Consider the following 14841-nt stretch of genomic DNA (forward strand, 5'->3'; position numbering starts at 1 on the left):
CCATATTTAATACATTTGTCTATAACCTTCAAACTCATCCGTAAAGATATCCATCCAGTTGCTTTCCAAAAGAATTGGACATCATATTGACTGATTTTGCTGGGATTTCGTTACAAACATGTATTCGTGCAGCCAAATCGTCTTCTAATTTTTAATGCCATTTTAAGGCATTTTCATTTGATAACCGACTCCTCTGGTTCTCTGCTTGTGGTCCAAATGGAACAACCTATCTGACATTTACACTATCTCTGTTTTGCAGAATTTAAATTATGTACCCCTTCAATATTCTTTTCTCTGAATTAAACTAAATTGTATCCAGGTCAAAAAGCATGAAGCACGGTATTACAGAACCGCATCAACATTAGATTTTCAACTTGTTTCCAAAGGTCACCTCGAAATTACAAAGTGTAATACAAAGTGTCCCTATTATCTCAAGGTGTCTCATAGGTGGCAGGGTTTGGATTCATTGTAAATAATCAACCTGCAATATTTCTGTCCCTCCACAAAACAGTCACACTCGCAACACAGCACTGAATATCTGTACCTCCTGATCCTTTTGTCTCTCTTCCTTTTTTCCTCTTGAGCAGAAGTTCTTTGTAGAAATTGTCCTTTGAGTAGGAGGGGAAGGCATTTAAGGGAACTTGGTCTTTGTACGTGGGTCGGATCCGTTCCTTTATAGATCCACTCTTCAGGTTCCAGATAACAAGGTGGTCTCTTTCCACAGACAGAAATAAGCATTACTCCTTAATTTTATTCAATAATAAATATTTTTATGAACTTTGTTTGTACGGTCACAAAAGCTACATTTCTATGAGAGAGAAAGCTATGAGCAGATTATGCCTTGTGCAACACTGGGGTAAAATATATTTTAGCAACTTTCATCCTTGACAAACATTCCATTCCATAGTACGTGTCACCGGGGAAGTGTATCCTCACCTGTATTCAGACAGCCCTAGCAGCAGATCGCCTGGCAAGATTCTGTATTCATGTTTCAGACAAGGGATAATATACAGGCCAGTCAACTTTTTTGAGAACTTTTTCTTCAGAAGATCATACATCAGAAGTGTCTGAAGTAAATACAAAATAGCGAATAATAAAAAGGCATTTTCTCACCTGCATTTGTGTGTGGGTACATGTGTGTCAGAGGGTAGAAGTTAATTGGTAAGGTTGTGTCAAGGTAGATTGAGCTGTGAAGAGTATAGGAATCTGCAATATTTCAATATTTATTCTTTCTGATTATCGCTATGGTGAAGGGTGCTACCCAAAGCCGAACTTTTCTCTTCAATGGACATGGCTACACTGTTGTGTATTTATGTAATTTCCTGCTTTGTAAATGATAATTTTTTGATTTTGGTGAGCAGAATGAAATTTCGTTCAATGAGATAGAAGAGTATGTTGTTTGTAGCTCGCAAAGATTTGACCATTATTGTCTATCATGTCAGTTGGGTCTAATATCTATTGAGATTTGCAGTTTTATATTGGTAAGAAGGGAACCGTGATCCCATTCTTCATTGAAAAAAAGCATTTTACCCAAAAAGGATTGATGGTTTAAAATGCAGAACAAGACTAAAATAGACAGAAACCTGCAGTGCAGATTTTGACCAGTTCCATAGATAATGGAAGAGAAGATGCCCTGCAAAGGTCATGTCTTGGATTATTTATGTGGGTCCCAGAGCTTCACCAGGGTGTCACGACCTCTAGGAATCAAAAATATAATCCGGGCCAATGCTGAGCTGGGATCCCCGCACTCCACAAACTCGTTCCCACCCTTCCAACCCGTTTTTTTGGGCCAAATCTGGCATGCTGCATCTGGATGTCATATTGTCACCCACTCTGCGCCCCATACCATTTTTATTTCCAGTGAAGTCAGTGGATTGGGAGAGATGGAAAACCAGCTGCCGACTCGCTTTAATCTGTTTTATCCTATTGCAAAAGTCAGGCTCTAACCCGCTGAGAGTTACATAATCTGTAGTATTTTACATGTGGCCCAGACTGATACAGTTTTGCATTATAACAGTGAAAAAGGAGTAACATACCTGAAAAATGGGCCTTGGTGTTTCTGTGAAAGTAGCTGTGCCCTTATCGGAAAGGATGTATAGTTTTGTATCCCTCACCAGTACAGTGTTCATACTTTCAATCAGTCCCCGCTCCAAGTGGACTGCTTTTCCATTGTACTTGGATTTTCTTATGTTCCAGATGGATATAACTTCTGCATTTAAGCTCATACACACAGCATAACTAAAATAAAAAGAGATGCAACCTCTTGAAAGAAATTAATCAAATCAGTACAGGGTAACAGTTATTAATTGCAGAACCTGTTTCACTTCTTTCTTTTAAAACAATGGAGTGTTATTTTATGTTTCTGCTTAGAGGTAAAAATGACACATGGGTTCCCTTCTCCTTGTTGTATATTCAAGGCTCTACTCACAAAGCTATCCCAGTGCAGCTACAACACTGACATCTACCTTATAATATAAAGATTGCCCAGGTATATTCTGGCCACAAAAAGCAGGGCAAATCTAACTTGGTCGGTTGCCACCCATCAGCCTCCCTCGATCATCTGTTCAGTAATGGAAGATTTATCAGTAATGGAAGGTTTATTCAACAGCGCTATCAAATGGTACATACTCAGCAATAACCTGCTCAGTGAAATTCAGTTTGGGTTACACCAGGTCACTCATCTTCTGACTTCATTACAGCCTTGGTCCAAACATGGACCAAAGAGCAGAACTCCAGACGTCAGATGAGAGCGACTGCCCTTAACGTCAAGGCAGCATTTGACTCAGTGTGGTATCAAGGAGCCCTGGCAAAATTTAAATCAATGGGTATCGTGGGAAAACTCTCCACAGGTTGAAGTCGTGCCTAGCATGAAGGAAAATGGTTGTGATTGTTGGAGGTCAGTCACCTCCGTCCCAGGACATCATTGCAGGATTTCCTCAGGGTAGTGTCCTAGGTCCAACCATCTTAAGCTGCTTCATCAATGGCCTTCCCTCCATCATAAGGTCAGAAGTGTGGATGTTCGCTGATGATTGGACAATGTTCAGCACCATTCGCAACTCCTCAAACATTCAAACCTTCCATCACCGATGAACAGTGGAAGCATGTGTAGCATCTACAAGGTGCACTGCAGTAACTCATCAAGGTTCCTTCGACAGCACCTTCCAAGTCCACGACCACTAACATGCAGAAGGACAAGAGCAGCAGGTATCTGGGAACCCCACCACTTGGAGGTTCCCCTCCAAGTCACTCACCATCCTGACCTGGAAATATATTGCCGTTCCGTCATTTTGCTGGGGCAAATTCTGGATTCCCTCCCTAACAGCATTGGGACTGCAGCAGCTCAGAAGGCAACTCACTAGCACCTTCTGAAGGGCAACTAGGGATGGGCGATAAATGGTGTTAGGAAAATATACGTAGTTTTAAGGGATTGATATTTGTATTGGTAAACATTAGAAATAAGGCACAGTTTTAAGTGCGTTTATTTTAATGTTTCTGTGCCTGGAGGGCTAAAATCTATAGTTAGATTCATGCTGGACAAAGGTGTTTGTATGTGTGTGGTTTGGTTTCAATTCCACTTGTGATTCTATTATGCTTAGAGATGGCTATGATGTGAAGAGTAAATAAAGCAGCAGTGGCTGCTTAGCAACTGGGGCTTTATAATGTAGAGAATCTTTTAAGTTTTATTTTAGTTAATTTGATTGCAGTTATAGATAGATAGTGAGAGAGAAGGCAGCTCTGCTAAAAGCAGTTTGTTTTAGAAGGCGAGGGAACATCTCTCTCAGCCTTGCTAGAAGAAACACTGTATGGTGTCACAATGGTTAAGAAAACAGATGCTGGAAGTCTAAAGTCCAGCTAGTTAAGGAAACTAGAGAAATGAAGAGAAGTTTCCAAGACATCTGGAGATAATGGAACAGATGAAACTGGGAAGCAGAACAGATTACTGTTCAGTAAACATAGATGTAGTAGTGTTAAGGTTTGTGAGAAATTACTACAGTTTGGGAAACATTATTTGAAACAATTGTGGAAATTGGTGGCTGGATCCTGATGGAAGCAGCGGAGGGAAAGCATGATTTAAAAAAAGATTTGAAAGCGTGACTTTAGAAAATGGAATTTGAAGTCACTTGTATGAAAGCCAGAGTTCAGTGAGACAAGGTGGCTCAAGGTATAAGAATCACGTTAGGGGGTGGATTTTGAGGAGAAATCCGTAGACATTCACTTGGGTTCAGAGAGGAATGTGTCTTACCACAGTCAACTTGTGTACTTGTGTGTCAATGAGACCATTATAGTTAAGACGTAATTTGTAATTCATGTTGATCTTAAAATCTGTGTGTAATTGTTAAGCTAGTGGGGAGCAAAGTAGTATTGAATTATAATCCAATTTTTTCATGTTGAATTTTAAAAATGTCCTTGTTGTTGAAACTAATTAGCGGCCCTGTGACTCTGTTCCTCCACATTTTATATTAAAAAACGTAGAAGTTACAGTGTTTTGAACCAGGGTTCCAATCTGGGCTCTCCCCATCCAGTTTTAACACCAACTGGCATGGTAACAGTGGCCTTTCCAGTGATGCCCACATCCCATGAATGAAGTAAATAAAACTGTTTTGGGCAGTTTCTCTGACTTTGTAAAGAAATACAGAGAACGTTACTCTATCAGATCAGCAAAAGCTTTGTGAATATTAGGAAAGATACACGTTTAAATAGAAGCAATGTTTTGTCTGACACAAGTTATTGCACACAGTATTGTACACAAGATAGAAAGAGAAAATGGGCAAATGCACAATTGGTTTGGAGGCATCAGAAAGATTACTGCCAGTACACTGCCAGTACATGCAGAACAATACAGAGACAATACAGGACAATACAGAGAGACAGGAAGCAAGTCCCAGAAGCTAAAGAAGAAAGTACCAGAAACCTGGGAATGGGACGGGAAGATCTCAGAAAGACTGCAAAGTCATAGGAACAAGTAACAGGAATCTGAACAAGGTCCTGTTCACTGAAGTTAAAGAAAGGGGCAGAGAGAGAGACTCTCAGTTAAAGACAGAGTTACACTGTGCTGATGTGGGTGATGTCGGCTTGTGAGAAGTCAGATATCTAGAGGATAGCAAAAATTATGCAAGTTAATGCAGAGGAACTTAGTGTAATAACCATGACTAGGGAGAAAGTATTGAATAAACTAATGGGACTAAAAGCAAATAAGTCTCCAGGACCAGATGGCCTGCACCCCAGGGTATTAAAGGAGGTGGCAGCAGAGATAGTGGATGCATTGGTTATGATATTTCAAAATTCCCTGGATTCTGGAAAGGTCCCGGTGGATTGGAAACACGCTAATATAACTCCCCTATTCAAAAAGGGAGAGAGGCAAAAAGTAGGAAACTATAGGCCAGTTAGCTTGACCTCTGTGGTGGAGAAGATGCTGGAATCAATCATTAAGGGCAAGATGACTGAACATTTCGAAAGACAAAGCTCAATCCACCATTGCCAGCATGGTTTTATGAAAGGTAAGTCATGCTTGACAAACTTCCTTGGGTTCTTTGGTGAATTAAAGAGCAAGATGGATAATGGGGAACCCATGGATGTGATATCGCTGGACTTCCAGGAGGAATTTGACAAGGTATCGCAGAAAAGATTGATCAGAAGGTGAGATCGCAGGGGGTTAGATTGAATTTAGGATTGACTGACTGACAGAAAGCAGAGGGTTGGGTTAAATGGGTCTTTCTCCGGCTGGTGAACTGTAACTGGTGTGTGCTGTAGGGTTCAGTCCTCAGACCTCAACTTATTACAATCTATATAAATGATCTACAAGCAGGGATAGGGTGTAAGGTAGAAAAACTTACAGATGGTACTAAAATAGGGGGGAAACAGGCAGTGAAGAGAAGATACAGATTTTACAGATGGATATAGACAGGCTAGGAGATTGGGCCAAGATTTGGTAGATGGAGTTTAATGTGGATCAGTGTGAGGTTATCCATTTTGGCTGAAAATATAGTCAGGCAAATTATTATCTCTCTCTAAATGGAAAGCAGATTCAAAATGCGTCTGGGCAGAAGGATCTGGGTGTCTTTATTCATGAATTGCAGAAAGTCTGGATGCAGGTACAAAATGTAATAAGAAAGGCAAATGGAATGTTAGTGTTCATTGCAAAAAGACGGGTGTATAAAAGTGGAGAAGTATTGTTGCAAATGTATAGGGTGTTGGTGAGATCACATCTGGATTATTGTGTCCAGTTTTGGTCTTCTTATTTGAGGAAGGGTGTGGTGGCATTGGAAGCAGTTCAGAGAAGGTTCACCAGATTGTTCCCGGGGATGAAAGGGTTGACGTATGAGGAGCGATTAAACAGTTTGGGCTTTTATTCGCTGGAGTTTAGAAGGATGAGAGGGAATCTGATCGAAGGATATAAAATACTACAAGGGATTGTTAAAGTAAGCGTAGACCAAATGTTCCCCCTTGTGGGCAATCTAGAACAAGAGTTTGCAGATATAGATTGAGAGGCAGTAGATTTAGAACTGAGATGAGGAGGCACTGCTTCCCGCAAAGGATGGTAAATTTGTGGAACTCGCTGCCCCATAGTGCGGTAGAGTTCGACTCATTAAATCGTTTCAAGAGGGGGATACATATATTTATGATTTTAAAAATGGGTTAAAGGGATATGGGGAACAGGTAGGGAGCTGGCTTTGAGACCAGGAAGAGATCAGCCATGATCTGATTGAATGGCGGAGCGGGCTCGAAGGGCTGAATTGCCGACGTCTGCTCCTAATTCCTATGTTTCCTATGTTCCTATATCTGAAGTAATTCTAAGGGTGGTAACACCTTCATGCAGCAGTGGTGTTCTGTTGGCATGGCTGGGTAGCTAAGAGGTTGAGTAGAAGCTTGAATGCACATGGTGATTCAAGGAAGAGGAATACGGAAAGGAGAGGTTGAAATCCTGAGGGTGGATCCTTGATGAAGACATCTGACAGAAAGCAGTGTTTGGAAGAAGATTGCCAGGTGTGTTCTTTGAGAGTGGGGATTGGAAACCCTTGTGTAGAAGAGAGTATTCCAGTGAGAGCAATTGGTTCACAGTGTGGCATGCATCAGGAGGGGATTGATGAGAAAAATGCAGAAGTTGTTTTGGATGGCATCTGTCACTTACACTTACTGAGAACATTAGAACGTAAGGCAAATATTGTAACATGCGTTATCCTTACAAATCTGTATATATCTGTAAAGGTACAGCTGGGTGAAGGAATAGTGTATTGTAGTTAATGCTTCCTTGTTCAATAAATGTTTTATTCATTTGTTACAAGTTCATCGGCATCCTATTATTCTGTACATCCACATATCTAAACAAAAAATAAAAATTGGGATCTATCAATTGAAGTTCCACCCTGGGATTTGACTTGTCCAGTAGTAACATCAGCTGGGACTGTAACAGAAGTGGAGGCGCATCCGGGATATTTTGAAATGTAGGCAACAGGTTACTGGTCGCCGAATAGTAAAACTTGGTCTGGTATTTATTGTTATAAGGTGAGGGGCGCCATTCTCCGCCGGCGGGAGTCTCCGTTCTGCCAGCACTGGGGGGGGGGGGATTCCCGACGGCGTGGGGCTGCCCCACAATGGGAAACCCCATTGACCGGCCAGTGTTACGGAGACTCCCGCCGGCCGGTCAGCGCAGAAATGTGGCGGGGCGGGTAGGAGAATTTCGCCCGAGATCTGTGAATCCTGAAAAAATGAGGGTATGGAGGTACTGAAGCATTTGACATATGAGTTGGAGTCGCTGTGGGATATATTATACATTTTGAAATCAAAATGGCTTTGGAAATTGCCAAGGCTTCCCCAAAGATAGGGGGTGGGATTCTCCGTTAGCTGATGCCGAAATCGGGAAAGACGACTGGGCGGAGAATAGGTTCTGACGGCAAAATCGCGGCAGATGCCAATTTGACGCCAAATCGCAATGCTCCAGCAACTCGACAGCTGTGTCAATGCGTTTGCATATCATTAGCGGGCCCAAGCCGGTCTTCTCCGGGGCCTCTGTAATGCTCTGCCTCCGATGGGCTGAGTTCCCGATGGCGCGGTTCACGTGCACTTTTAAAAATCGTGAAACCGGCATGGCGGCTGCTGAGGGAGAGGGCATATGGAATGTTTCCAACATCACCACAGTTCGCTGGAAAAGGGGCGAGGGGGTCAAGGGGGGCTGGTATTGCGGAATCTGATAAATTATTATTGAGCGGCGAACATTGCAATGGTGAGGAAATGGGTTGTGGAGGAGGGCTCAGTTTGAGGATGGATGGAGGCATTGTCTAGGGGGATGAGTTTGAGGCCACTGTTGTTGGCACTTCATCTGTCCTTGCTGGTCAGGTACTCAGTGAGCCCAATGCTGGTTTCAGCATTACGGGTATTGAGCCAGTGCAGGCAACATTTTGGGCTGGAGGGCATGTCGTTGTGGGTGACGATATTCCATAGGTTTGTGCCGGTGGGGCTGGAAATGATATTTCAGGAATGGCAGCAGGTGGGGATAGAGTACTTTGGGGACTTGTTTATAGGGAGCAGGTTTCCGGAGCTGGAGGAATTATATGAGTTGCCCTAGGGGAACGGCTTTAGGTGCCTGCAGGTGAGGGAGTCTGGAGGTGGCGATATTTGGTGTGTCTGAAGATCTGCCAGTCCAGGCTGATGTATTGGCTTTTGCCTCCCTAATAGCCTGAAGATGGATTTTGCAATGTTTGCAGGACTCAGAGCCGCTGAAGGCAGGGGTGTAGGTGAGTCACCTGGCAGAATTGATGTGGTTGGAGAAGGTCAAGTTGGCTTTGCGAGGGTCAGCAGAGGGGTTCAACGTGGAAACAATTCATTGATTTCTTTAAACCTATGGAATATCGTCAGGTGGAGGGTGGAGGGGGGAGAGTTGGGAGAGTTGAGGGAGGATAAGGGGGACAAATTGGAAAGAAGGGACGTGGTGGGGTGTTCGTATGTGGGAAGTTTGGGGATTTGTGTTTGTTTCTTTGTGTTGATATTTCGGTCTTCTGATATTTTGTGTACATATGTAAAAAGCCTCGAATAAAAATATTTTAAAAAAGAATTAACCATAGGGGCAAGGAAAGCAGGCAATAGCACAGCATTTGTAATTGGGAGGGATAACAGAGAGACTACGTTCTCTAGGCGGTGCGTTATCTGGATTGACTAAGATTTAGTTGCAAAAAAATTTGAATTGGAGGCAAAAGAAAAAGAGTGTAAAGAGGAAAAGAATGAGAAAGGGAGGAAAAGGAAAGCACATTCTGCTCCTGTCTTTTGGTCTTACTTAAAAATCTGGAACTGGAATTTCAGGCAAGGGAGAAGGATAAGGAAAGAGGGGCAAAGGAGAGAGAAGAAACGAGAAAGGGAATACAAAGCCACATTCGGAGGTATGAGAGCAAATAGTGAAAAACTTGACCGGAGAAGTAGGTTTTAAGGAGTGTCTTATGGAGGAAAGAGAGGCAGAGTTGTTTAGAGTCGCAGCAACTAATAGCTGGCAATTCTGGAGAGATAATAATGAGGGTCAAGAGGCCAGGATGGGGCGAGTGCCGATGTCCCAGAGCAGTGGTAGGCAACCTGCGGTTTCTGGGTCACATGTGGTCCATCTGGGTTCTGAGTGTGACCCACGAGTCATTTTATCAACCTTTGCCACACGCGGGGTTGCCACATTCCACTGACTTCCGTCGCTGTAGATTTTATTTTGTACTGGTGTGATTTGCACATAAAGCAAGGACAAGTGAAGTGAGGTGTGTGCTGATTGCTCACAACATTGACTGTGAGAACCATGCGCCCAATATGTAAATATCTATTTTGTTTTTACCGTTTGAAGTTGATGAGAGTTCTATTAATATATAAACGATTAAGCATTTTCTATAACTTGTTATGAAATATTCAGCGTGCATTAAATGGCGGCAGAGTGACACAGTGGTTAGCAACGCTGCTTCAGATCGCCAGGGTCCCAGGTTCGATTCCCGGCTTGGGTCACTGTCTGTGCGGCGTCTGCACGTTCTCCCTGTGTCTGCGTGGGTTTCCTCTGGGTGCTCCGGTTTCCTCGTACAAGTCCCGAAAGACGTGCTGTTAGGTAATTTGGACATTCTAAGTATTACCTCAGTGTACCCGAACAGGCGCCGGAGTGTGGCGACCAGGGGATTTTCACAGTAACCTCTTTACAGTGTTAATGTAAGCCTACTTGTTTACAAAGTAAAGATTATTATTATCTTGTTCATGGGGTCATGGTTAGTGAACAAGCCTGATTTCAATCTTGCGGCCCACTGAGATGTGGAAGGGTCACTCATGCAGCCCACTCACCCGCCTAGGCTGCCCATTATTATCCCAGAGGGCTGTAGGCCCAGAGAGGATTACCGAGATAGGGCAAGGCAAGGCCATGGAGGGATCTGAACACAGGGATGAGACAGGTTTAGAAGGAAGCATTTCTCCATCTCGGATTGCCAGCCATTCAGAGCCTTGGACACCCCACTGGCTTTCCCAGCTGTGGACTCCCATCCACCATTCTTAATTGAGAGACAACCTCAAGGGGCTTTTCACAGTAACTTCATTCAAAGCCTACTTGTGACAATAAGCGATTTTCATTTACATTTTCATTTCACCTTTCAAATATCTGATAGTCTCCTTCACGGCCACAGCCACTTCCAGATTCCCCAGCTCTAATTCAACTCGCCATCGGGAGTGGGACCCTAGAACTACAATTCAGTCTGCTGCGTGTTTGGATGGTGCTGCAGCTTGTAGAAAAAAATTAAGGGAGGAACCAAGAATAGGCCTTTGGGGGTTCCAGAGATAACAGTGTGGGAATGGGAACAGAAGCCATTGTAGATGATTCACTGGCAGTGTCAGGCTACATAAGATTGGAACCAGCTGAGTGCAGTCCCATCTGGGTGATGATGTAAAGTCATCGGAGGAGGATACAGACAGGTTGTGAAGAACAAGAATGGATAGTTTACCATTGTCACTTTCACATAGAGTGTCATTTATTACTTTGCTAAGAGTCATTTCTGTTTCTTCACAGAGCAGAAATCAAATTGGAGGGAGGGCAGCACGGTGGCGCAGTGGTTAGCACTGCTGTCTCACGGCACAGAGGACCCGGGTTCGATCCCGGCTCCGGTCACTGTCCATGTGGAGTTTGCACATACTCCCTGTGTCTGCGTGGGTCTCACCCCCACAACCCAAAGATGTGCAGGCTAGGTGGATTGGCCACACTAAATTGCCCCTTAATTGGAAAAAAGATTGGGTACTCCAAATTTTTTTTTAAATTGGAGGGATTAACAGACATGAAATATTCTCATTCCAATTTCATCTTCAATGTTCAGTGGAACAATTCCACAACAATATGCTATTTGGTAAAATTTTAAAAACAATCAGTTCATCAATGAGTGCAGTAGCCTTACCGAGGATAGTTCTTCATAGGTATAATTTCCTCAATCCCTTCAATGTTCTTCATATTATTCACACTGATACTCAATGATTGATCATTGATCTTGGAAGCTAAGTTCCACACCCGCAGGAAGTTCTCTCCGTCACAGACAGCCAGGCAAAAATGCAGGTCAAGGCAGAATCCTGAAATATTGAGATATCTGTTATTTAACCGGGTATACTGTGACACTATTTAATGAAAGGGTTCCCATAAAAACAAAAGAAATAGGAGCAGCAATAGGTCGTACTGTCCCTCAAGCCCGCTCCACCATTCCACAAGATCATGTCTGAGCTTCTGCCTCAATTCCACATACTTGTTTATCCCAATATCCTGTTGTTCCCTTAATATCTAAAAATCTCAGCCTTCAATATACAGCGGCACGGTAGCACAGTGGTTAGACCCTGTCTGTGCGGAGTCTGCACGTTCTCCCCGTGCCTGCTGTATGTGTTTCAATGAAATCACCCCACTGCATTGCCTCTAAAGCATGTATATTCTTCCTTAAATACAACAACCAAAACCGTACAAAGTACTCCAGGTCTCACCAAAGCCATGTACATTTGCAGTGATTTCCTTTCCTCCTCCCATTCTCTTGTAATAAAAGCTATCATATAACTTGACTTCCTAAATGCTTGTTGCACCTACGCATTAACTTGCCTTTGAACACAAATTTTATTCTATTCTTTCATGAGGTGTGGGTTTCACTGGCTAGGTCAGCATTTATTGCCCATCCCTAATTGCCCTTGAGAAGCTGATGGTAAGCTGTCTTCTTGAATCGCTATAGTCCATGTGGTGTTGGATTACCCGCAGCACCGCAGGAAGGGAGTTCCAGGATTTTGACTCCATGAGAGTGAAGGAATGGCGATATAGTTCCAAGTCAGGACGGTCCGTGGCATGGAGGGGAACATAAAGTTGACAGTGTTCCCACGCATCTGCTGCCCTTGTCCTTTGAGGTGTTAGAGGTTGCAGCTTTGGAAGGTGCTATCAAGCAGCCTTGGTGAGTTGCTGCAGTGTATCTTGCAGATGGTACACACTGCTGCTACTGTGCATCAATGGTGGAGGGAGTGGAAGTTTAAGGTGGCGGATGGGGTGCCAATCAAGCAGGCTGCTCTGTCCTGAATAGTGTGAAGTTCTTGAGTGTTGTTGGAGCTGCAGTCACTTAGGCAAGTAGAGGGCATTCAATAACATTCCCAGTAGATGGTGGACAGACTTTGGGGAGTTAGGTAAGTTACTCAATGCAGAAGTCTCAGTCTCTGACCTGCTCTTGTAGCCACAGTATTTATATGACTAAAAGTTTTCTTGTGTGAATCTGCTTGCAACCGCAAGCAATCCAGCAACAAAGGCCTGGGTGACTGACTGGATCTAACTCCACAAAGTCCATTCGCTGCCCGGCGAATCCCTCCCTTGTCACAGCCCTCACTCACTCACTCACAATGTGATGGATTTTGATGGGGGTGACAGTGAGCAATCCTGTTGCTATCTCAGAAACAAATCAAAACTTCAGGCATGCTTGGGAACTTAAACTTCAAATTTTCAGCATTTAGTTTTGGCAGTCATCTGTCAATTGTGTATTTTTAAATAAGCACCCAAGCATTTATTTTAGGAAAGCTCGCTTGCCTCCAATCACTGTAGAAGTGAACTTGGCCAAGTGTTTGTGATCTTCAGTTTCTAGGTTCCAGGAGATGATCTCAGTGATATTCATTTTAATAGAGCTGCACATTGCAACCAAGTGAGAACCCAAGTGATTTACGGATACAGTAGAGAGATGATGATCACAACAGCCTTTTACTGTGCGGATATAAGCAAACTTCGTCACACCAAATAGTTCAACATGGAGTACTTCACGCAGTCTTGAGGACGGATATCTGGAATGACATTTCAATGAAGGAAATATAATTAATCCGAAGTTGTATGGCTGCTTACAAATTCATAGAGTGGCTTTAATTAAGAGGTTTAAGAGTCCTTGAAATTCAGGTTTCAGTTGCACTAGCAACTTGAAATTAAGGTTTGATTTTTATAAGGGTGGCACGGTAGCACAGTGGTTAGTACTGTTGCTTCATAGCTCCAGGGACCCAGGTTCGATTCCCGGCTTGGGTCACTGTCTGTGCGGAGTCTGCACGTTCTCCCCGTGTCTGCGTGGCTTTCCTACGGGTGCTCCGGTTTCCTCCCACAATCCAAAGATGTGCAGGTTAGGTGGATTGGCCATGATAAATTACCCTTAGTGTCCAAAATGGTTAGGGTGGGGTTACAGGGTTACGGGGATAGGGTGGAGGTGTGGGCTGAAGTAAGGTGCTCTTTCCAAGGGCCAGTGCAGACTTGAAGGGCCAAATGGCCTCCTTCTGCAGTGTAAATTCTATGATCCATGATCTTCTATGATCGATGAACTGGAGTGTTCAAATTACAGACCATCTGAAGTTAATTTCAAAGCAGGAGTCTGTGAGTAACCCTAAATGGTCAGCCCATAATTATATATTGAAACAATAGGGCCAATTATATGACTGCCCAGCTTCACTCAGTAGAAGTGTTTACTTGTGGGTTGAACATCATGGAGCCCACAGCTGCAATTTTCTGATACACACTTTCATTGGTCAAGACTGCACAAGAGAAGAATGGTTTTGTAATGTTGTCCCCTTTTTGTTGACCAGAAGTTCAATTTCCAATCGAGTTCTTTCAATTAACAAACATAGAGGGCGGGATTCTCTGATCCTGAGGCTAAGTGTTGACGCCGTTGTAAACACCGTCATGTTTCCCGACGGCATCTACATGGCCTCAGGAGCAGCAATTCTGACCCCTCCAGGGGGCCAGCACGGCACTGGAGTGCCCCACGCCACTCCAGCTGCCGATCCCGGCATCAGGTGGGCGCCGCGGGTCCCCGCATGTGCAGTGGGACTGGCGTGATTGCCGCACATGCGCGGTGGCTTCCTTCTCCGCGCCGGCCCCGACACAACATGGCGTAGGGCTACAGGGGCCGGCGCGGAACAAAGGAGGCCCCCAGACCGAGAGGCCGGCCCGCCGATCAGGAGGACCCGATTGCAGGCCAGGCCACAGTGGAGGCCCTCCCCGGGGTTGGACCCCCCCACCCCCCCCACCAGGCCGCCCCGGATCCATTCACGCTGAAGTCCCGCCGGGTAAGACCAGGTTGGAACGCCGCCGGTGGGACTCAGGTTTTTTTGTACGGCCGCTCGGCCCATCCCGGGCCCTCGTAGAGCGGCCTTCGACCGGCGCTGCGCCGGCACCAATGGCACCGATTCTCCGCTCTCCAGAGAATCGTGTCCTGGCGCCGGAGCGGCGTTGTGGGATTCGCACGGCCCCCCGGGGATTCTCCGACCCGGCGTGGGCTCGGAGAATCCCACGCAGAAATTGGGAGCAGAAGTAGATCATTAGGCCCTTCGATCCTACTCTGCCATTCAATATGATTATGGCTAATCCTCTAG

General features: G+C 44.4%; 1 protein-coding gene across 2 annotated transcripts in view; it reads right to left on the reverse strand.

Annotated features, from left to right (window-relative positions):
- Positions 1-14841, reverse strand: part of LOC140429174 (uncharacterized) — a 254567-nt gene that overhangs the window by 35632 nt on the left and 204094 nt on the right. For both annotated transcript variants that reach the window (XM_072515841.1, XM_072515842.1), the window contains exons 22-26: positions 13025-13272; positions 11385-11553; positions 2037-2238; positions 937-1067; positions 545-714 (exon numbers count right to left, since the gene is read on the reverse strand). In XM_072515841.1, the coding sequence (XP_072371942.1) occupies positions 545-714; positions 937-1067; positions 2037-2238; positions 11385-11553; positions 13025-13272 (920 nt within the window). The remainder of the gene's footprint in view (positions 1-544; positions 715-936; positions 1068-2036; positions 2239-11384; positions 11554-13024; positions 13273-14841) is intronic.

Source organism: Scyliorhinus torazame, chromosome 9 (assembly GCF_047496885.1).
Source record: "Scyliorhinus torazame isolate Kashiwa2021f chromosome 9, sScyTor2.1, whole genome shotgun sequence".
Classification (NCBI taxonomy): domain Eukaryota; kingdom Metazoa; phylum Chordata; class Chondrichthyes; order Carcharhiniformes; family Scyliorhinidae; genus Scyliorhinus; species Scyliorhinus torazame.